This window comes from Ambystoma mexicanum, chromosome 6q (assembly GCF_040938575.1).
Source record: "Ambystoma mexicanum isolate Mex_15411 chromosome 6q, UKY_AmexF1_1, whole genome shotgun sequence".
Lineage (NCBI taxonomy): Eukaryota > Metazoa > Chordata > Amphibia > Caudata > Ambystomatidae > Ambystoma > Ambystoma mexicanum.
In genome coordinates, this window is record NC_090937.1 from 278,130,282 (window position 1) to 278,154,409 (window position 24,128).

Genomic DNA, 24,128 nt, shown 5'->3' on the forward strand with positions numbered 1-24,128 from the left:
AAAGAGCAGGTACCACAGCATTGGTCTGCATATTGGAAAGAAGGGGGAGAAAGGGTGAAGCTGTTTTTTTTTTTTGCAGTGCAACACACTTCGGTCGAGTCACCGCAGGATAGGCTCCCAAATCAGTATGGAGGAAAGGGGATAAGAGTATGCAGCTTACACCTCTTCAAAAGTACAAGCAATACACATTTTTAAATAAAAACAAAATAGAGTAACAAAGCTTAAAGAAATTATATGTATGTGCCCAGGGCAGTAGGAGTGGTAAGCACAAAAAGGTTGTAACAAGGATTTAGTACTCAAGATCAGTTTAAATAAACAACCAAACTGAAGCAGGAGGATTCCTCAATGATGAATTGCGATCAAAAGAAAGGTCTCTTACAAAGTTCCTTGCTTGGGCTCGTCTTGGCCATGCTCCAATGCCCAAAGGAATACCCTGGTCTTATTATCGGTTTGCAGGTTTTTAGGGTTCCCAAACCCACTTTCAAGGAATCTGTGTTTGGGGGTTCTCTAGGGCCAACATGCCACGGCGTGATTGAATCTTAGGGTGTCTTCCAAATGTCTGAAAGAGATGGATCTTTCATAACACTAGTCCACTCTACCAGTGTTTCCAGGAAGGGTTTGAGGAGTTCCCAGTCACATGAACAACTCCCCAAGGTGCTACTATTCACTCCACACCGGACATAACCATGCTCCCCCCATGGTTAGGTGGTACCATCTCACACCTCTTCCCAGCCTTTAAGGATGCCCTTGATAGTTCTGGTCCGTTGGAAGCGCTGAGATTTCTGCAGCTAGTAAGGGGCACGGCTTTCCTCTCTATTCCTTGGGTCTTTGAACTATTTCCCCCCTCTAGTTTCTCTCCACACTCCTCCCCAGATGGCAATGGTTATTTTTCCCTTTCTTTCACCTCTATCTTGTCCTCTACGAATATCACTCCACATACTTCAATACCCCTTTCCAGATGGTAACAATTCTCCTCCAATTTAACCTCATTCAAACTTCATCCAGCTCCTTCTCCAACTCCCCACCCTCTGACTGAGGAAGCTGGCTGTTATAATCCCGTCCATTCTTCCTTTGGGCAGTGCTTCGAGGCATGGGTGTAGAGACTCTGGTCAGCCTCGCTGCGGTCACGCGCACCCTCGGGTTATGTTATGGAATGTGGGCTGCGTGACCACAGGAGGCGGTTGCAGTTTGAACTAGTTTGAGCCTGGCCATGAAGGGCTCCGGGGGGCTCCTAAAATAAAAGACTTACCCGCGTACCCTGTGTTGTCCGACTTCCTTCATCTGGCGACGAGGAAGAGGCACAGGGAGCCCGCCGCGGAGCCCAGCGACGTTCCTCTCCAAGTGATTGAGGGACATCCGCAGCGCTGGGGGCGAGTCCTTGCGACCGGCAGAGCAGGTCGCACGGTGAGCGGAGGGGCGTGAGGCCGGACTGTCTCGGCGGCGGCCAGTGTACAAGGTGCTGCGGGGAGACGGTCCAGGTGACGCTGCAGGAAGAGCGTCCCCGCCTCTGCTCTGAGCGGACGCACGTAGCATCAGAAGGATCCCACGCAGCTATTCCTGGTTGGTGCCGCCCACCCCGGCTCCTATTGTGCGGGAAGGTGAGGAGCTGGGGAGGAGGGGCAGGGCACAACCGGAGGGGGAGGCATAATTTAGTGGCAAGAGTGCCAATCAGAGGCCACAAGAAGGGGAGGTGCCTCCCAAAGAATAACATTGGAACTGTTCAATGGCAACTATAGAGGAATTACTACAGTACATTGGGAAGTATTGAAGGACTTGCAAAAGCAAGGATAATATTGAGACTGTTGATTTGGCAACAAGAAGGTTACTGCTACAGGCATTCGGGAGTATTATAGAACTTACAAAAGCAAGGAACAGTTTACCTTAAGGGACATAAGAGAGTACAATTGTATAATTGTGCAGATTGGTGTGACCAGTGCACCATAATAACACATAAGGATGGCAGCTGCAAGTATGTCACCACCACCACCGTTTTTGCCAGAACCAGGTGCTCCATCAATAAGGTGGGACAGGTGGAAGAAACTGTTTGACACCTACCTAATTGCCATAGGAGGTGATAAATTTGCATCGGCAAGAAAAAAAGCAATATTACTCCACAATTTGGGGACTGAAGGCAGATGTGTGTATGATGGATTGCCTGATCTTCCACAACAGGGACAAGGAGAAGTGGACCAATACTCCATGGCGGAAAGGAAGTTGGAAATCCATTTTGAAGCCAAGAAGAACATAACGTTTGAAAGACATCAGTTCTTCCAGAGGGTGCAAGATGCGCAAGAACCAGTGGAGAACTTTATTGCAGCATTGAGGTCACTTAGCCATACATGCGAGTTTGGACTACTCACTGACTCTCATAAGAGACCAATTGGTCCGGTCACGAATAATGTGAAAATACAGGAGAGGCTATTATCGAAAGATGCATCACTGGAGTCAGCTATAGACATGGCTAGAAGTATGGAACAGACCCATAAGTATATGTCAACTATGAAAGGAGAGAAGCCAGAGGGAGAAGTGGCTGCAGCGAGGGGATTTCGCAAGGGAGTCCCGAACAAGGAAGTAAGATGTTACAAGTGTGGGAGCAACCGCCACATCTCCACAAGCATGTTTTGTCCAGCCAGAAACATCTCGCGCTTGAAATGCAAAAAGGGCCATTTAGCGAGAGTTTGTCGGGAGTCGGAAGTGGTGCAAAATATTGAAGCAGGAGGAAAAGTGCCTGAACAAGAAGAGGATCACGCAATGGGAATGAGCAGCCAAGCAAAGCATGTGCTGGAAGTATCGGAAGTCTCAGCCAAGGGCAGTGCACCCACGGATGTGTTCATGATCAATGGGAAAATAGTAACAATGAAAGTGGACAGTTGCTCGCCGTGGACTTTGATGTCAAAGGCAACATTTCTGGGTTGCATGCAAGGAGATGTGAAGCAATTGAGGGAGCACAATATTGAACCTTATGTGTATGGGAACATGAGAATTGAAATTGTGGGGATGTTCAAAGCTTCCATTAAGTATAAAGGGAGGAGCTGCGAATCAGAGATATATGTTACTCAAGAAGGTTCATCACTCCTGGGGTGGGGTGAACAGTGGAAGTTGGGAATCAGAATTCAAGCAAATGCGGAGAGGCCTATTGATGTAGCTGAGATGAAGGACAAGTGGGAGAAGGAATACCCTAGAGTGTTTCAAGATGATCTGGGGATGTTGAAAGGATTTGAACACCAAATTCAGCTGAAGGCGGGTGCCAGTCCAAAGGTACACAAGGTGAGGCCTGGGCCTCATGAATTGAGTGAGAAGCTAAAGGTAGAAATAGAGTTGTTACTTCAAAGAGGAATAATAGAGAGGAGTGAAAGCTCGGAATGGCTGTCGCCGGTGGTGGTGGCCGCGAAGGCAAATGGGGACATTAGACTATGTGTAGACTTGCGAGATCTGAATAGGAACATCTTAATAGACAGACATCCCCTGCCGATACTTGGTGACCAATTATCTGTGCTAAACAATGCCAAAGTGTTTTCAGTCATTGATCTTTCGCAAGCGTACCATCAGATTCCACTGAAGGAGGATTGTCAACACTAGACGGCGTTTGTTACGGTGTTTGGAACCTTTAAGTACTGCAGGATGCCGTTTGGGCTCGCCTCGGCGGCGGCTGTATTCCAAAGGGTGATGGAGACAGTGTTGGACGGACTAAAAAACTTAATTGTGTTCCAGGATGATATTATGATTTATGCTAGTTCCACTGCAGAACATGATGAAGTGTTGAGACAGGTGTTGAGCAGATTGAGTGAGGCAGGGTTAACGGTGAAAAGGAGCAAATGTAAGATTGCGGTGAGCAAAGTAGAGCATCTCGGACATGAGATTGATGAACAAGGGGTGAGACCTAAGAGGAATTTAGTAGAGGCAGTAAAGTGTGCACCTGTGCCAAAAGATAAACAAGTGAAGTCATTTTTAGGTTTAGCCGAATATTATCATAAGTTTGTAAAAGATTTTGCCAAAGTGTCTATTCCTTCAAGAATGTTGCTCAAGAAGGGTGGGGAATTTGTATGGTCAGCCGAGTGTGAAATGGCTTTTGAGTGTATCAAGCAAGCGGTGAGTGAGGCACCATCCATAGGTAGGTTTGATCCCAAGTATAAGATTGTTTTGGTGGTTGATGCGAGCATGTTAGGGCTGGGTGCAACATTGGTGCAGTATGACAGGGATAATACTGAGAGAGTTATTTCATTTGCGTCTAGGACACGAAGAGGTGCGGAGTGCAAATATTCTGTCATTGAAAGGGAAACGTTGGCAATGTTCTGGGCGGCGAGTCATTTTAAATACTTCTTGTGGGGAAGAAGATTCGTAGTCAGGTCGGACCACAAGCCCATGGTTCAGCTCTTTGAAAGTGGAAGATGGGTGTTGGGTTCCCCAAGAATAAGTAGATGGGGTTTGGGACTCCAAAATTTTAACTTTGATGTGAGCTACTTGCCGGGGAAGAGGAATGTGGCGGCGGACTGCCTGTCCAGGCTGCCAGTAAACAGTAATCTGGTGGAAGAAAAGGAGGCAGAGGAGGAGTCAGTAGTGGCCGAAATACAGAGTGCAATTAGTAAGGAAGAGTGGACACAGGAAGAAGATTTAGATGAGGATCTTAAGCTTGTAAAGAGTTGGACAGTGAGGGGGTGGCCTGCAAAAAGAAACTTGGATAGTAAATTCAATACCTGGTGGGAGATAAAGGATGAGTTGAACTTGTGTGAAAGCAGATTAAGGAGGGGCAGATGCATTGTTCCCCCGCAGTCACTTAGGTCTGTATTGGTGAGACTGGCACATCAGGGACATCCAGGAGAGGCTGCTATGAAAAGGAAATTGAGACAGAGCTATTGGTGGCCGGGAATCGATAGAAGTGCTGAAAGATATGTCAAAGATTGCATGACTTGCCAAACTAGCGAGAAATGTAGAGTGGTAAGAGAAGCTCCGCTAATAGCTAATGTGATACCAGACCAGCCTTGGAGAAATTTGGCAGTGGATATAATGGGTCCCGTAACTGGGCTGGGAGAAGGCCTAAAATTTATGTTTGTAGTGGTAGATTTTCACTCCAAATGGTTTGAATGGGAGGCCGTAAAAGAGGTCACGGCTAAGGAGTCGATTGGTTTCTTGGAGAGAGTTTTTCTTAAGGAAGGTGTACCTGTTGAAATTGTGTCTGATAACGGGGTACAATTTGTATCTGTGGCAATGAAAAAATTTCTTGCAGGCTATGGCATAAAACACAGGAGGACGGCGCTGTATAATCCCAAGGCGAAGGTCTTGTTAAAAGAGTCAACAGGTACATAAAAGGAGGCCTGCAGATGGCCATGAAATCGGGACAACCATGGAGGGAGGTGTTAAAAATGGTAACATGGAATTAGGTTACTACACCGCACTCTGTGACTGGTGTATCTCCATTTGTGTCTATGAAAGGTAGAGAACCTGGAACAAGGCTTTGCCCAGGATGGCTAGGTATGGCCAAAGTGGTTAATGTTGATCGTGAGCACATAATGAGACTCATTACTTTGAGTCAAGAAAGAAATAAGGAATTGTTTGATTACAGGATGAAGGTGAAGGAACGACAATGGAAGGTTGGAGAGATGGTATATGTTAAAAATCCTAGGGTTGTGAACAAATGTGTGGAAAGTAAATTTCTGGGACCGAAAAGGATATGTGCAGTAAAGAGTAACGTTGTCATATTGGAAGGAGGAGAAGTCTGGTCAAAAGGAAGATTGGCAAGAGTGGGGAATGGTAAAGAGAATGAGTGGGTTAAGCAAGTGAAAGGAAGGGAAGTGAATGTGAACGATAATATGGAATTGGGAGAAGAGATGAAAGGAAGGGTGGTAAATGTGAACAGTGATGGCCCGGCGTGAGAACCAATGAAGAAGGTTTGCATAGATCTAGATCGAAGACTGTGTGGATGAAAGATTATGAAACTTGATATACAAATATGAATTACATGTCAGATCCCATTACATGATTTTAGCATTTGACTTTTATGCTTTAGCATATATTTCTTATATACTGCGTTTGCTACAAGTGGTTATATTGTTCTCCTTACTTATTCTTCTTCAAATATTCTGTTTTGTTATGTTTTCCCTAAAGGGGAAAGATGTGTAGAGACTATTGTCAGCCTCGCTGCGGTCACGGGCACCCTCAGGTTATGTTACGGAACGTGGGCCGCGTGACCACAGGAGGCGGTTGCAGTTTGAACTAGTTTGAGCCTGGCCACGAAGGGCTCCGGGGGGGGGCTCCTAAAATAAAAGACTTACCCGCGTACCCGGTGTTGTCCGACTTCCTTCAATGGGTTTCACTAGTCTACTGTGGGTCGAGATGGTCTGTGATTGGGCCATGTTTCACGGTCAGGTGGGCTGGCCTGACCTTGCATCACCATCTTGGATTTTATAACTACTCTGGGCCTGTGTGAGGTCCCTGTTACTTCTCCCCAGGTCTCCTCTGTTGGGTATAGGGTTTCAGGTTGGGGTGCATTGGAAATTATGTCTGGGCATCAGAAAACCCAGAACACCATTCTAGAAGAACCAAGCCAGCATCCCTCTTTCCGTTTCTCCCAATCCCAGAACTTCCTCACCATCTACTTTAGGCAGGGTTCCACCCCAACCCCACAAGTTGGACCTTAGTCTTCCATCACTCCTAGGAGGAAGGGTGTAGTACTAAGGTACAGTTCATCCCCCATAAGCACATACTGAAGGCAAGCCCCCACACAGTATCATTTACAGATAAACATACCATTTATAAACAGTAAAGTTTTAAGAAATGTCCACAGAAAAGCAAGTCATTTAATGTTTTAATACAGATTGCACTTTTATTTTCAAGTGCCAACAAGAGACACAAACAGTTTTGAAATCTACAGCATACACCTTTTCAAGTATAGAAAAGCGCATCAGTAATTTGAGAGATTTAAAAATTGGGAACGCAGTTTTTTAAGCCTGAACAACAACTTTATAAAAATCCAAAGTGTTCCTACAAATGACAAAGTCCTCTCCCAGCAGGTATTGAGTACATTTCACCAGGCAAGTCATTTCTCCAGGTACACAGTTAATTGAAAGAAATATGCAACAGTTGCCCATAGTGTTCAGTGGGACAAAGTCTGAAGATTAGCTCATGGTTATTGAGGAATGGTAGGTAATTGAGCTGAGGGGAAAGCAACCTTCAGTCCAGAGTGTCCTGGGTACAAAATGTGCACTCTTCACTGGCTAGTGACATTTCACTCTTGGCGATCTGTGTATATACAAAATGTAGGCGGTTAGTGACTTATGGCTGGCTACGACCTTGCAACTTTGAAATTGTGCACCCTGCGTTAGAGTACTAGGTTCAACAACCAGAGGGCCAAAGAGATAGGTTCATACAGCAGCCACATAATGAAGAAATGTTTGCATTCAGGGGGCCTTAAAAAAAGGGTTGCATATGATGCCCCAATAGGCTGGAAAACAGCAACAGATTGAAAGTTGGATGACCCAGAGAGGGTGAACCAGGCTGATTGCTAATGAAGAAGTCCCAGAGTGACGGGTGGAGTGGTTACTTAATGAAGAAATATCCATGCTTGAAGCAGCAGCAGACAAGCAGCAGACTCCCTCACTTCAGGTGCAGTGAGCATTGTAGTGAGCATTGTGGGTCCAAGAGGTTTCAAGGTAATACGAAAAGGCTACAGTCATGAATGTTCCAACCAGCAAGACTCAGTGTCAAGCGGATAATTAGTACAGGCGAACAGACTGCTTCAAGGCTCCTCAGGGACATGCATGGTCTCCAGCAGCTCTGGGTATGGTCCTCGTTTCAGGTTGCTAATCTGCAGAACAGTCTGTGTTCACCCTACATTTAGCAAAGTGGCAGGGGATTAATGTTGCCAACAATCCACAGCTGTGCAAGTTTCAAAGATTTGGCATCCATCCAATCAGGATGGTCCAGCGAATTTCACAGGCGCACACACACACACACAGAAGTATCTGAGAGAAACCGTATCCAGCCTTAACCATACACTAGTTGCATGTGGATGCCTTTGGGACCTTTAGAAGAATGGCACACGGAGGAACAGCCATTTGATTGTTCTTTGTGGCCCACACAGAGACCACAAAATGATCATGGTGTAAGACTTTTGAAATGCATTGGAAGTCTCTCTGCTCCTGTTCAAGGATTAAGCGGCTGTTAACGCAATAAAAACTCAGTGGTGTAAAAGGTTGGTCTGCCATCAGCCTACCGCCCAATACACTTGCTAGGTGACAAAACACTTGGGACAAAATGAGGCGCACTGGGAGCACACATGCCAGGCAGCCAACTAGCTACTAAGGACAGCAGAACATAAATGTGTTGCAGCTGTCAGAAGATGTTAAAGTCACTTTTTCAGCAAAAAGGAAATCTAGAAACCAAAAAGCCAGTAAACATTTTAGGGCACGAAAGCTAGCAAAAGAAATTCCAAAAATGAAATTCTCACTTAGTGTTTTTGTTCCGGTCACCGATGGGATTAACTGCAGCTGTTGGCTGCGTGCTGGTCCACTCAGAGGCTTCAAAACACCTGGTGACCATTCTGAAAATGTGCAGAATTCCTGCCCTTCCCCCAGCATCCATGTGGCTACATGCTGCGAAATGCAGGAAACTATCTGGGTCCCCCGAATCTAGTCCCCACTTTCCCCAGGTTCCATGAGCAGGGTGCATGAGCGGACCACATGGTTTATAGGCATCTCTCTGTCTTGCATGACCTGCACTGCCATGTTTCAGGTGGAAGAACCGGCGAACTGTACACATAACAAGCACAAATGTGTAGTGGGCGGGGATGTCACAAAAAAGAAGATCGGTCATGTTCGCGCAGCTTCTCGGTTTCAGCACTGGTGTCATCTTTCCTGGTCTACAGCACCTCCACATTGCTCATGGATGAAAACAGAGCAGAACTACATATAAAAGAACTAATCCACCAACATGTTTTCTTTTTCACCCACCCAAGAATGAATTGGAACTATTTTGGAAAGAGCTTAGAGGTTTATAATCAATGTATATACATAGAAAAATGCCACACAAAAAACGAGTATTTACCAATTTTAGAAGTGTAGACTAACAGTAGAATTCTCGCAAGAACTTCAAATAATACTAACTGGAGCAATAGCAAACTAACAAAGTAAAGAGTGCAGTAGTGTTTACCAAACAAGGCCATCTTCCTGATGGACAAAGGGATCAATTAGCGGGTTAATTCTAAAAGACTTGGAGGGGTGGCCCGGAAGCCAAGAATCTCTATATATATTCCAATAACTGCCTTGCTGGCTATACATCACTCTGGGGAAACATTCCCAAAACATAAAATACTTGGAAAAAGATTTCTAGAAATAGTTTAGCACTTCCATTACCACAAATGAAGGCCAAAATGTCACTTCTCATGGCATTGCTTTTTCTAAGGACTAGATTCGGATATTGCCAAGTAGTAATTAGATGGAACTTCAACATGTGCATGTACAGCAGGGACAGGGTATGAATGGAGAAATATTGTAGGTGACGCCCAATGACGTCCATGAATGCACATACTCTGAAACGCAGAGACATAAAACTAACCAAACTGGAAAGGATACGGTAAGATGAAACAGACATCAGCAGACATGTATTAATTACTTGCATGCTTATAAATGAAGGCATCAACACTTTCCGCACAACAAAAATAGCACAGTAAATATGACATGCATTACTTACTGTAAAAGTAAGTCTGATGATTGTATCTGCTTAGATTGACATGCTGTGCATAGTCTGACATCCAGTGGTCACTGCGGAGTAAAAGGTGACGTTGACATAGGCGTATCTGTAATACTATCCCTATAGTGACGTGTAGTGTACCCACAATCCCTCACGCGTCGAGGTCCCTCTGTATTATTTCTGCTCTGAGGGAGCCTTGTTAGTACGTGAGTGAGTACAGAAAAGAGAGAAAGTAATAAGATGTCTATGTTCCTTCCATCCGAGCGGGGAGGAAGGGTGGGCGCATGTGAATCTACGCAAATACCATCATCAGAAATGCTTTTACGGTAAGTAATGCATGTCTTCTGATGTTTGTTAATCTGCTTAGAATCACATGCTGTGCATAGACTAGCGAGCAGTACCTGGAGTTGGAGGTGGGTTGTGAGAAGGAACAGTAGATAAAAGATGTCTTAGTACTGCTTGTCCCACCTGGGAATCAGATCTAGAAAGGGCATCTAGACAGTAGTGTTTTGGAAAGGTGTGTACAGAACTCCAGGTTGCCGCTTTGCAAATGGACTCAAGGGGAACATTTGCAATGAATGCTATGGAAGCCCCAGTGCCTCGGGCAGAGTGCTCCTGGTTTGAAGGGCAGTTCTCTCTTAGCAAGAGTGTAACGGAGTGATGCATTGGACAATCCATCTAGATATAGTGGATTTGGAAACTACATCTCCTTCTCTTCCTGCCGCCACCGAGGAAAAGAATTGATTAGTCTTTCTCAGTCTTTCCATATAAAACATGACTGCTCTGTGCACATCAAGTGTGTGCAGGCTCTTTTCTCCCAAGTTTGATGTGTTTTGAAAGAACGTTGGTAGCTCTATAGACTGGTTGAGACTTTCCACCATGACCCCTTATGTTGAGACGTAGTGCAGCTAGGTGAACTTTAATAGAATTAAAGACAAATCCTGAGTCTAACAAGTGAGTCAGGCATAGGACAATTTGTGTGGGAGAGCAGTCAACGGGGTTGATGCTTTTAGCCCTACACCAGATGACAAACCGTTTCCACTTGCTAGAATAGCAGTAATGAGTGTTCAGTTTCCTTGCCTCTAAAAATGTCCATGCATCTCTGAGGGAGCTGCAAATGTCCAAATTCTATGACCTCAGGAGCCAGGCTGCTAAATTCAGGGTCTGTGGGCATGGGTGCAGCGTTTTGGCCCTGTCCTGTGACAGCATGTTGTACGGGCAGGGTAGTTTCACCGGTGGAGACAGTGTCATCTCCATCAGGTGAGCGAACCAGGGTTTCCGAGCCCACATTGGGGCCACTAATATCATGGTAACTGTTTCCTGGTGCATCTTGTGCACTATCTTGTTGAGAAGGGGAGTCGGCGGGGGGGGGAGGGGGAAGCGTAAACAAATTTCCCTGACCATGTTATCCAGAGACCGTTCCCCTTGGAGCAGTTCTGGGGGGTACCTGGAGGTGTAATCTTGGCATTGGGTGTTCTCCAGAGTTGCGAACAGATCTATTTCTGGGAAGCCCCATTCTACGAAAACGTTGGAGACGAGGTCTTCTTGTAATCGACATTCGTACTCTGCGGGCAGAGGGAGTCTCTGCTGAGTTAGTCTGCCAGAAGATTGAGTTCCGCTGGTACATGTTGAGATAACAGGAACATGTGTCGGAGAGCCCACTTCCAGATGTTCTGGGACATCTTGGACAGTCCTGGAGAGTGAGTGCCCCCTTGCTTGTTCAGGTAGTACATGTCTGTGGTGCTGTCAGTGAGGACCAGCACGGTCTTCCCGTGAAGGTGTGTCTGGAAAGCCTTCAGTGCTTTGAAGACCGCCAGTAGTTCCAGCAAGTTTGTGTGTTTGGACGCTACACTCTGAGTCCAAACTCTGTGTGCAGTCTGATAGGTGAGCGCCCGAGCCTGTGAGGGATGTGTCTGTGGATAGAGTGGCTTCCACTGCGGGGGTGGCGAATGGTTTCCCTATTAAAAGGTTTTCCTTCGACCACCACCACCACCGCAGCGAGAGAACCAGGGCCTGCGAGACCACCACTAGATCGTCTCATTGTCCGCTGGCCTGACACCACTGGCTGTTGAGCCACTCTTGCATTGGACGCATGCGCAGCCGTGCTTGAGGTACCAAATAAATACATGACGCCATCATTCCTAGCAATCGCATGGCTTTGCGTACCGTCACCTCTCGACCAGCTACATATTGAGTGATTTGAAACAGCATATTTTGGACCCTCTCGTTGGAGGGGAAGACAAGGCCGTCCTTTGTTCGAATTAGAGCCCCTAGGAATTGCTCGACTTGGCTGGGGTCTAGGCTGAACTTCTCGTTGATGGAGAAGCCCAGTTGGAACAAAAGGTCCAGTCTTTTGGGTATTTGAGAAGCATGTCTCATAAGAATCCCCTGTTATGAGCCAATCGTCGAGATAAGGGTATACTGGAATGGACAACCTGCGCAGGTGGGCCACTGCCAGTACTTTTGTGAATACCCTCTGCGCTGACGCTATGCCGAAGGGTAGCACTTTGAACTGGTAGTGTTTGCCCACTATCATGAACCTGAGGTATTTTCGGTGCGCTGGCGACATTGAAACATGAAAGTATGCATCTTTCGTGTCCAGTGTTGCCATGTAATCCCCCTGTGAGAGCAGGGGAATTACTTCCTGCAAAGTCACCATATGAATTTTGAGGTTTTACAAATTTGTTCGCTGGGCGAAAAAATCTAGTACAGGGCGCATGGTTAAATCCTTTTTAGGTACAAGTAAGTACACTGAATACATACCCTCCTTTACCTGTGATAGAGGCACGGCCTCTATTGCTCCTTTTTCTAGTAGCAGTTCGACTTCTTGAAGGATGGCGAGGTGCTCCGGTGATAGGCGTCTTCCCCTCGGGGGTCTGAATGTAGGGGACCGACTGAATTCGATGCAGTAACCGTGGGCTATGGTTGACAGTACCCAGCGGTCTGTGGTCATTCCCTCCCATGCTGGTAGAAATTATGTTAACCGGCCCCCGACCAGAGATGCAAGGGAGGGGAGCCGAATCTTCGGGTCATTTGGTGTTGGTAGCCGGGGAGCCTCTAGGAATGGGGCCCAACCTCTTCCCTTGCCACGACGTTGTCCTCTCTGAGCATATTGTCCGCTGGTTCCTTGAGTGGTGGACCATGTTACGCTCACCTGGCTCCCACAGGGGCGTTGGTCGGGCACGGACGGCTGCGGTCTCCACCAATGTGATGCGTAGAGCAGAGATGACTGACTGGACTGGCCCTCCGAATCTTGTCTGCTTGACCCATAGAAGTATTCTCCTGCAAGTGGAGAGATGGATTTAACCACCCGTGGATTCAAGTGATGGCACCCCCCACAGTCCTCCCCACTTATCACTCCGAAGTGCCCTCTCAGCAATCTCACCTTCTACTCTTGAAAGCTGAGCTCTCCATCCTGAATGGATTGCAGGGGCGCGTTGATGCCAGTTACTTCACTGGTTTGAAGGCGTGGGAGAGTTCCGGAGAGTATTGACTCCGAGGTTCCTGGCTAGGACCAGTAAGTATCAAGTTCATAGAGTTCAATATATGTCCGATGTTCACTCTTGTTCCCCCCCTTCCTTCCTTGTCTTGCAGCCGAGTTCGTGAGAAGATGCTCTCGTGGTAGCTGGTGGCACTCAGGTAAGAGTCTGTATTACCCGACGCTGTCTGGTAAATGTTGCACGTGTTTAACGTGTTGTTTTCTCTCTCTTTGCAGGTGCGGCAAGTGAAGATATGGAGAGTTATTAAATAATGCCTCCGGTGGTAATTCAGGTAAGTCTATGGTGATAAGAATTATATTTGTTGGTTTTCTTGCCTCACCTTGCTTTTTTCTTTTGTCCCCCAGGTGCCGGAATTCAGCGGCGAAGAAATGATGGAGGCGGAAGATGCTGCGAGGACTGGTGAGTATGGCGCGGCGCTGCAGCTGGAGATGCGACGCGTACTGAAATGTTCTTTCCAGGTGCAAAGGCGAGATGGATCCAGAATCAGGTGAGGAATTCGAAAATAGTTCATTTTCTAACCTTGTCCTTTTCTTTTAAGAGCTCCAGATTCGAGGCGGGCGTGGCAGAAGACTGGATGCTGGCTGCAGGCACGGTGAGCGTTACGCTGCTGGATGTAGAATAACGCGAAGCGTGTGCCGCTGTTCGGGTGTGGTTTAAATAGCCTCCAAAATAGTTCCAGGTAATAAGTTCCCCAGAACCACGCCCGAGTAAAAAAAATAGTCCCTGTAATAAAATAGTCCCATCCAGGCCTCACGTTGGCTTGGACTCACTTGCAGCATGGACTGCATCAGGTAAGTAAAGTCTATGAGCCTGGCGCCTTTGGCGCCATGACTGATTCCTATGATGAGCCTGGCGCCTAGGGCGCCAGGACCGATTCCTATGATGAGCCTGGCGCCTAAGGCACCAGGACTGAACCCAAACAGCCCCCAGACGGGGCTGTTGGGGTTTTAATAAGTGTTTGGATTCCTGCTCCCGGAGCTGATGGGCTTGGTCCTGATGCCCGGGTGTAGGCATCATGACAGACCAGTTGCCTGCTGAGGAGTACTGTTGTTGGTTTTGTCGTTGGCCACAAAAAAAGCGTCTGTTGCCGTAACCTCGCTTATTAGGAGGTCTTGTGATCTGATCTAGAGTCTTTAGGGTATCAAATTCCTTCTTCGCTGTCTCCAGTGCGTCATCCACCGCCTTACCAAACAGGTTTGAGTCCTCAATTGGTTTGTTGATGAGGGACGCCTGGGTTTCTGGCTTAAAACCAGAGTTCCTGTGCCAGACATGATGCTTGAGAAGTACCCCCTGGACTATTGACTGGCCTGCCGTCTCTGCAGTATCTAGCGTGTTTATAATGATGCTCTGGTTTACCCGAGTACCCTCTGTCACAGTGGCTAACAAACGGGTTCGTAAGGGCTCAGGGACTTCTTCGAGGCCTTCGCGTAAATTTCCCCATTGGGCATCCGCGTAGCTTGCCAGCAAGGTAGTGTGATTGGCAATTCTGGTGGAGAAAGCTGCTGAGGATGTAATCCTTTTTCCCAAGGCATAAAGCTTCTTTCCCTCCTTGTCTGGGGGTGCTTCGCTAGTAGATGGCGGAACCCCTGCCCTTTTCCTTGTGGTGGTTACTACCAAGGAATCAGGTATAGACGGTGAGGGACTAAAAAGTTTCTCAATTCTTGGGTTGACCCCTCTAACCAATGCGGGTGTTGATAAAGATGGTGTGAAGAGGAAGAACCTCTAGCTCACAACAGTCGGCAGCCGGTTGGCGAGAGCGGTCACGAGTCAATACCCGAATGCGGCCGCGCCCGTGAGTTGCTTGAACAAGACCGCCAGAGAAGCAAACCTCACCGCGACTCGGAAAGGAAAGGCAGCGTGTCAGAACTTGGCAAGGAAGCAAACGGCGCCCGCGGTACGGAATTCGACCGCGGGTCGCACTTAGACAATGTGTCGATGAAACCGATAAGCAACATAACACACCCAATCCGGCCACACGGGCTTGGAGTTGGTTGGATAGCACGGTCCCCGACCATGAGGCAGCAATAATACCCGCTCCCCGGGCCTGTTACTTACTACACTCACCTGAAGTTCCCCCCCAACAACAGTCAAAACCAGATAGGAGGGACATGGGAGAATGTAGCGGAGCAACCCTCGACCGGAGGGTAAGGGGGCGGGGCTTCAGGGAATATTTATAGACGTGACAACATAGGTGCCTCTGATTGGTTGATTAGTGTTTTTTCCCTATATAAAAGAGTGAAACTGACAAAGGACGGTGTGTGTTTTTTCCACGCTCTTACAGAACATTCGACCTGAGGGAGAGAGTCACACCAGAGGCGCACTGGGCCTATGAAGATTGAAAGGAGGAATTTGAAGACCCATCCATAACTAAGAAAACTGAATTCGTTTTATTTTTATTATTTTCTTCCACCTGAATAAAGGATTTTAATTTTCTTCATCCCTGCCTTCCTGCCTCATCCTTACAGATGGAATGAGTCGTCCTTTGACTGAGGTGAGAAGGGGAATGGCCTGACTATTAGGTGGTTTCTCCTCAATTATTTTCTCCACAAAGTCTATCTCTGGAGTAATTTCCCCTGTATCAATTTCAAAATGTGCTGCTGCCTTACGTAGCAGTGCATTAAAAGTGGGCTGGTCATCCACCGGTGACGGGTTTCTGACTGGTGTGGTTTGAGGAGAGGACAAGTCCAAAGCGTCAGTCTGTTGACGCCCCTGGAGACTGACAAGGCTGTGAGTCACCTATGTCAGGGTCTTCTCCGAAGTCCTTTCCACCAATGTCTGGGTATTCTTCAAAGCCCTCTACAGGGTCTAGTAGATACTCATTATTTAGGAACTCTTCATCCTCTTGTAAAGTGAGTGTCCTCTTCAGTGAGGTCATATGTATCAATATCCTATTGAAGTGGGTTAAAGAGTCTTGGATATTTGGCCCTAGGGTCTTCATGAAGTATCTCCCTTGGCCTCTTGGGTGTAACGTGTTTAAGGGTGGACATGAACCTATCTAGTTTGTCCATACACGATTGGAACCTTTCTAAAGTCCCTGGGGTAGCCCTGAATGGTCTGGAGGCGGAAAGGGGTGCTCTTCCGCCTGTAGCCGTCGAGAGATCCATCCCATAGTGTGGAGGATCTACTCCCCTCGCCCTCTGAGAAACCTTCTTGTGGGTGCGAGACTGGGGGTGTATCTCTAGGTCTTTCCTTCGCGGCTGGGGTGGGGAGGGGGTGTTCTGGCATACCTTCCGTCTGATTCGGTGTCTCCCAGGCCTTGTGAGCGGGAGTCGGCGATTCATTCGCCGTCTGTCTCTGAGCGTCAGTGGAGACTATTCTAGCTAGGCTTTCAACGACTAAACTGTCTGTGGAGGGCTGGTCATGCACGGTTTTCGGCGGTGCCGGAACGCTTTCGTCGACGGTCTCTTACGAGGCTTGTCGTCTGGCGTTTTGGTGATAGCGCCCTTAGTTGTGGACGGCCCTGTTGCTAGTCGCGCATGCGGCTGCGGGAGGGTTTGTGACCCTTACGGTCGGCAGAGGCTGCCAGTAGATCCTGCGTCTCCGTTGGCGCTAGGGCTTTCTACGCCTTAGTCGGAGGGCCGTGGGTTGTGGGTTTTGTTTTTTGCTTTCCATGTGTGTCGGCGTCGCCAGGGTGTACATCCCCATAAAGTAGGGCATTAGCCGAAACCGGTCGGGGCCGGGGAAAGACGCGGAGGAGCGGGAACGCTCCTAAGAGAGGTCAACAACCTCCGGTACCGTTATCACTGTCCCCCTCGTCACATTCGGCGGCAGCGGGTGAGGAATCAGCCTTTGACATAGCATAGGCTGCCCACCTCTTGACCCTGCAGTCCTTTAAAGTCTTTGGGCGAAGGAGTTTACAGGCCGCACAGCCGTCCTCGTCGTGGTCGAGGGGTAAGCAGCGGTTACACCGCTTATGCTTATCCTTCCACGTGAATTTGCCGTTACGAGGGCAATATCTAAAAGGAGTCCTCGACCCCGAAGGAAAGGGGGGGGGTGAAAGAGAAAGGCATTCTACAAGGAAACAGAAGTGTCCCCACAACCCCCGCTCTCCCTACTGTGTAGGCCGGCGAGGCCCGGCCACGTGTTCAGCAGCGCCCATAGGATCGCCTCCTTGAAACCACCACCGAAGACCTTGACTCGGTGGGGAAGTAGCTTAGCCGTCAAAGGAGGGCTGGAGCCGTTTGTATTTAGCGATAACTGACAAAAAACGGCCAAGGGTCGAATAAATGGTAATGGCAATGTCTCTTACGAGCTCTGCATAAGGCGACCAGTATTCTGGGCAGAAAAAAAACAATCTGAGGGATCTTGACGCGTGAGGGATTGTGGGTACACTACATGTCACTATGGGGATAGTATTACAGATACGCCTATGTCGACGTCCCCTGTTCGACTACGAAAAACAAAATGCAATATTCTGCAGTGACCACTGGATGTCGGACTGTGCACAGCATTGGATTCTAAGCAGATTAACAAACATCAGAAATGTATGTTACTAAAGCAGACAGCATAAATGATATCTTTAGAAATAAAAAGCAGAAAAAGCAGAGGCCATGACATTGCAATGGTTCATCTATATGCACAAAATGTCCAGGTATAATACCAATTTCTGTGTCTAACACATCTAGCTTAAACGTACCTACATCCCTGATGAAGTTCTGAGGTCTGTGTCCTGTATCCACAAAATGCTGACAGTAATCATTGTGAGGATTTAAACTCTGCGTCCCCTAGATAGATGTAAATGATCTGTTACGACATAATATTGCTGCAGTACATCACAGAATAACAAAAGCGTCACTTGTCAGGCAACCAGTATAAGATAGTAACTTATTTACACACAGTTGTTGCATTTTTTTCATCTCAAGAATTAACATGGTGGCAAAACAATATATTTTATTCAAAGAGTACATTATTTTACTTAATATTTACAGACGGTTCAATAAAATATAAAATGCACCCATACTGTACCAAAATCAGAGACAAACGAAAGGCAGGATTATTGAACCCTCTCCCACGGTTGTATGTCTAATCATTTTTTTAAATCATTTTTATTTCCCAAATTTTTTTGCTTGCATTATTTTATACTAAGTGGGGGAACTCCCATAATCCCCCTGCATGCCTCCGACCCAACCTGAACCAATGCTGCCTAACCCAAATGTACCATCTACATTTTTTGGGGGGAAATTAGACAAATATGAGAAAAAAATGCTATCAAACCAACAACAAAGAGAAAAAAAAAATAGATCACTTCCCCCCCCCCTGGCCCCCCTCACACATTGGGCTTCTGCCCCTTATTGCTTGGTAAACCCAAATCGCAATGATGGCTATGCATTACTGTCACAAGGTTCAGCAGACAACAGAGAATAGGTGCCTGTTCCTAGGGCATTTTCCTGGATGATGAACCATATTTTCGTTTTTCAACCAATCAAAAAAATACTGCCCAACAAACCTAATTTAGCATCCATTTACCTCACATGGCTATCAAGGGGACCATAACCTCATACGATCAAAAATACTCACTGTATTGAAAACCAAATATGCTTCTGTGCCTTGTTTCAACAATCCAACATAATTAAGTAATTGTCATTTTACTTTTATATTTCACTGTAAGCAGGGAATAAATATCTCATTAATGAAAATGCTTCTCACCGTAGTGTAGTGACCACTATACTCTTAGCACCAGCCCACTTTACTCCATATCAGGGAAACACCTTGTCTACAGGGACAGGAGCCATTATTAATAGCAAGAAATCCTCGAATTTCAGAACAAAGCTAGGGTGTCTGTGCATGGTGTGGCTCTAAACCCACCGGTTTTGCCCAACAGTAATTTTCATCGTCCCATTCCTGACTGACTGATACATCTAAGTTTCAGACTGAAGAGGGGTGGGCATACGGAGCAAAGGGGGCTACGAACTGGAGTATAGTAGTCACCATCAGTGACTGACCTTTGCATACTGTGGAAGGGTCAACAGAACACACGAGTCATAGCTCAAAATCAAATCTTCAATAACTTGTCAGGATCGTTGAGTGTAATACAGCCTCAAATTTTAAAGATAAGAATGCTACAGCTGTGAGGTGTGGCTTGCCAGCGAGGTATAAGCACGCATTTCTGCAGAGCTCCCGCTCCACCAGCCGAAATCCAAGAGAAACCCCAAAAAGTGACCCAGGACAAGCGCAAACGGTGCAGAAGGAGCTGTTGATGCCTGTGGAGGCTCCCAGAAGGGGTGGGGGGTGGCCAACACGGGCTTCATCCCCCATAAAACGGGTCCGTGATCTGGCGGCAAGGAACCACAGTATATAACCAAGATGGCCACAGGGCCCGCCTAATGAGAGAGCGGGCACCCGCAGCTACATAAGTAGGCTGCGAGAAGGGACCGACCCCCACAGGGGGTTCGGATGCAGCAAGCCTGGTGAGGGACAACGTAGCCCCAACTGGCACAAAAGGAGAGGCGAGCGTCTCCCGAGACTGAAAGGGGGTAGCGCTCGCCTGGCAGAACACTCCTGCTTGCCGCACGGACCCAGGAAGTGACGGGCCCACCCACGGGGCCACCCACAAGCCCCACCCACCCCAACCACCCCACCCACGGGGGTGGGATACAAGGCCAGGAAGCGGCTGTGTAAGGCACTGTGAACCATCATGAGGTGGAGGAGGTGAACCCGCGAGGAGCAGCGGGCAGGAAAGGAGGGACGGGCATAGCAAAACGGTGAAAAGAACGAGGAGGAGTCTGCGGCCCTGTACCGGCCAACCTGCAAAGAAATCTAAAACCTGCAAGATGCCATGGGGATATGAAAGGACTGGAAGGCCGGAAGGCCACATACCGATATCTGGACCAGGAAGCAAGAGATTAGAGGGAACGAAGACGGTGGACAGACACGCAACGAGAAATACAGAGGTGTGAGAGGCAGGAGAGCAGACATCACTGAAGCCATGGGCACCCCTAACAGATCGCACCCCGCCTCCCCTTTACACCGGTCAGGGCGTGGGGGGTCAGGGGGGGGGGGGGGGGGGGGGGGGAGAAAGAGATTAAGGCAGTGACCAGGACCAAAGGCTGAAACCGGGACAAGGGAGGAAAGCAGGGGCGGACAGGCCACTACAGGGAGAGGCAATGCCGGATGGACTGGTCTGGAGGCCTGGAATAGTCTCGAGAGCCTGAGGAGGCAATTCCCCCACAGCACCGCAAGGCACATCAGGTGCTGGACGAAGGTACCACATATAGATCTTGTTACCGGGCCAGAGCAGAAGAGGGCAAAGATACACAGCTGGGGCCCTTGGTGATTCCAAGAGGCGGGGGCAGCACAACTCAAGGACAGGCTTGGACAGTAACAGGGCCAGCATGGTCAAGGGTCAGCAGAAAATGGAGAAATACAAGGAAACGAAGGGTAAAGCTCCAGAAGCAGGAGGGACTGGCCCGGGCCACGCAGGAAGGGGCGACAGGAAGTGGCAGCAGGTTGACCCTGTATGTATTGATGGAAGCTAGTCAGGCCACCAGGTAGGGGTGGATGTGTCCCTGGTACAGGCTGACCTATGCAAGGTATGTGAACGAGTCACGGAAGTGGAACAACGAGTCAGTACAGTGGAGGATGCTATCCAATGTCTCAAAAATCAAATGGCGGGCCTGGTAGGATCGACCAGGAACTTGGAGGTGAGAGTGGAGGACGCAGAAGGCTACTCTAGATGCTGCAATATCCGGCTGGTTGAGGTGCCAGAGGGAAGAAGGGCCCAGTGCGGAGCTTTGTGGAAAACCTTGTTCTGAAGGTGTTGGATATAAAGGGCCTCTCCAAATTGTTCACAGTTGAGAGGTCCCAGAGGGTGCCGGGTAGAGCCCCGCTGCCGGGCAGCCCGCCAAGAGTAATAGTGGCAAAGATCATGAATTTTAGAGACCGATACGCTTTACTACAGGAAGCCCACAAGGCAGGTTTTTATGAAGTTGGGAACACGAGGCTAAGCATCTTCCCGGATTTCATGTTGTAGGTACAGCATCAGAGAAGGATGCATGAGTCAGTGCGGCGACGACTCCAACAACTGAACATAAAATATATGATGTTTTACCAGGCTAAGATTCATTTCAGGGGGAAAGTCATGGCTGTTTATGTCCCCAAAAGAGGTGTGGAATAGCATACATGCTTCACCATATGGAGAGGAGCCAGGAACTGGGAGAGGGTCGGAATGAGTACAAGCTCAAGCGGGGGACGGAAAAGGGCTTAGCGGTAGCCACGAGTGTAAGCTGAGGATCTATGTTTGGTGAACAGATGTTGGGGCAATAACGAGGAGATGGGGAAGGAGGTTTCTAGAGCTGGCGGGAGGGGGTGAAGTGGAACCCCCCCCCTAAATGATGCCACTGGCTGCTAGCCCACGAGGAGAAGGAAGAGGTGGGCTGTACCAGCCAAGGGGTCCAAGGATAAGGTTCGAGGCTGGGAGGGGGAGGGGCCGGCGGGAAGAAGGGGGAATGGGAGTTGGGGGGTGTAACATGTTGGGAATGGTTAATGGGTTGGGCAAAGTCAAGGGGCAGGAAGGGGGTAGGGATAGTGGGGGGGTGGGGGGGGAGACTGAGAAACAAGACATAATAGCTTAAAAGGGAAACCCGGGAGCGGGGATCATTGACACAACCGAAACATAATGGAATGGTGGAAGTGTCAGAGGAAGGATGTGTTAGGGGGGGGGTGGGTACAAGACAAAAGAAGCAAAGAGTGGGAGAGTTCCTGAGAAGACAGGGGATAGAGGTTGCCCTGATACAGGAAACGCATCTGGTCCAGACGGACCTAGTAGCTCTGTGGAGGAGATGGGGAGGACAGGGGATGGGCAGCATCTTACTCGTCACAGGCGAGAGGGGTACTGATATGGGTGGCGGCAGGGGTGCCTCTACAGGTGGAAAAGGTGCTGAAGGATGAGGTGGGTAGAACGATAGTCATGTTGGTGAAATGGGAGGAGGACTCAATATGCTTAGTGAATTTGTACGCACCCAATATCAATGAAAAGGAATACTTCCCCCGCTGTGCTATGTATGGTGGGACCCTACAGGGACGCAATGATGGTATTGGGGGGAGATTTGAATGGTTACCTGAACGAGCGCCTGGATAGGAAGAGCGGGACCCGGCAAAAGACAAATGACAGGAGGAATTTTACCTAGTGAAGATATGGAGAGAAAGAGATGGGCAAGAGAGGGGGTTTCGATACTATTCGGGAGCACATGGAGCGTACTCGCTTAGACTACCTATTGACAGGGAGGGAACACTGCCAACAATTCAATGAACCAGAATATTTGGGGTGCACACTCTTGGATCACTCGCCCCTGGTGGTCGAGTTGATGGGTAGGGGAGTCCCACGACGGATGTGGCGTATACAGTGAGATGCACTGGCAGATGGGGGGACTTCAAGAACGAGATACTGAAGGGGCTTGTGAGTTACTTCTAGCTGAATGAGGGGTCAGTGCCATCAATAGGGGTGCTGTGGGAGGCCTTTAAGGCAAATATAAGAGGGGTCTGTCTCTCGAGGACACTGGGAATGAGGGAGACCACAGGAGACGCTACGACAGACAGAAGAGCAGGTGGCGGAACTGGAGCGGGAGGCTGCAGAGAGGGAGGCTGCTAAGAGGAAGCTGGTAGGGGACAGATTGGCCCAGAGCCTGGCGCAATATAATAAGACCCTAACGGATCTGGCACACTTTGATAACAGAAGGGATATTCGATTACATGGAGAGGGAGATAAGGCAGGGAAACTCTTGGCCTGGTTGATAAGTAGGGAGAGTCGGAGACAATTGATAACCCAAATTAGAACCAAGTCAGGGGAAATAGTCGGCACCCAGGACTAGGTTAGTAAGATATTTATAGAATTCTATAGCGAACTTTACACGAGTGAAGGGAGATGCGTGGAAGAAGAGGCGGATGATCTGTTCGACACAATTCGGCTTCCAAAGCTAGGGTTGGAGTTGGGGAAGCTCTGGCGGCTCAGATAGAGGGGGACATCCGATGCGCTGTGTGCTCTATGAGGAAGGGAAAGTCGGCCGGTAGTGACGTGCTACCTATTGGATTTTATTCTGGAATATATAGACCTCCTGGCCCACTGGCTCCAGAAGGTGTACGATGAAGCTTTGAAAGCGGGGACCTCCCAGAATCCCTGAGGGGAGCTATAATAATAATGCTGAAAGAAGGGAAAGATCCATTGGACTGTATGTCGTACCGTCCCATTTCCTTGTTGAACATTCATGGGAAAATCCTGGCAAACAGAATAGTGAGAGTAGCGCCGGAACTGGTACACCCAAATCAATGCGGGTTGATTTGGGGAGAGGAATACGACTGGTAACATCAGTCGACTCCACCACGTGATGGACCATGTTAAATCCCAGGAGGGGGAAATGGCGATAGCATCCTTTGACGCCATGAAAGCGTTTGACTCGCTGGAATGGAAATGGCTTTTTCCGGGTACTGAAGGAATTTGGGTTTGGGAAAAACACCTGTAAATGTCTGGGTCTGCTATATAACAAGCCGGTAGCAATGGTGAGGACTAATGATTGGGTCTCGGAGAGATGGGAACTGAGTAGAGGAACAAGGAAGGGGTGGGCGGTCTTTGATATTATTTGCATTGGCCCTGAAGCCACTGGCAGAGTTCATGCGACAAGAGATGGGAGAGGCAGAGATTGTAGCAGGAGGGATGAGGCACATAGTACCACTATACGCCGACGGTCTAGTGCTATATGTGAATAATCCACAGGAGAATCTCCCAATGTTGTTGGAGGTGCTAAAGAATTTGACAACTGTTGGGCTTTCGAATCAATAAGGATAAGACGCTGCAGTTTCCCTTGGGAAGATTGAGAGGGTGTGCGGTGGGGGATTTACCAGAGTGGGGGATCAAAATGGGAGGCGGAATCCTTCAGATACCTGGGTATTCGGATATTCCATGACCTGCAAGAAACCCATGTACACAATACGGGGAGGGCGCTATCGAATAGG

General features: G+C 48.3%; 1 protein-coding gene across 2 annotated transcripts in view; it reads right to left on the reverse strand.

Moving 5' to 3' along the window:
* The window catches only part of METTL14 (methyltransferase 14, N6-adenosine-methyltransferase non-catalytic subunit), a 361,066-nt gene that overhangs the window by 211,181 nt on the left and 125,757 nt on the right, over positions 1-24,128 (reverse strand). For both annotated transcript variants that reach the window (XM_069630753.1, XM_069630754.1), the window contains exon 5: positions 17,821-17,908. In XM_069630753.1, the coding sequence (XP_069486854.1) occupies positions 17,821-17,908 (88 nt within the window). The remainder of the gene's footprint in view (positions 1-17,820; positions 17,909-24,128) is intronic.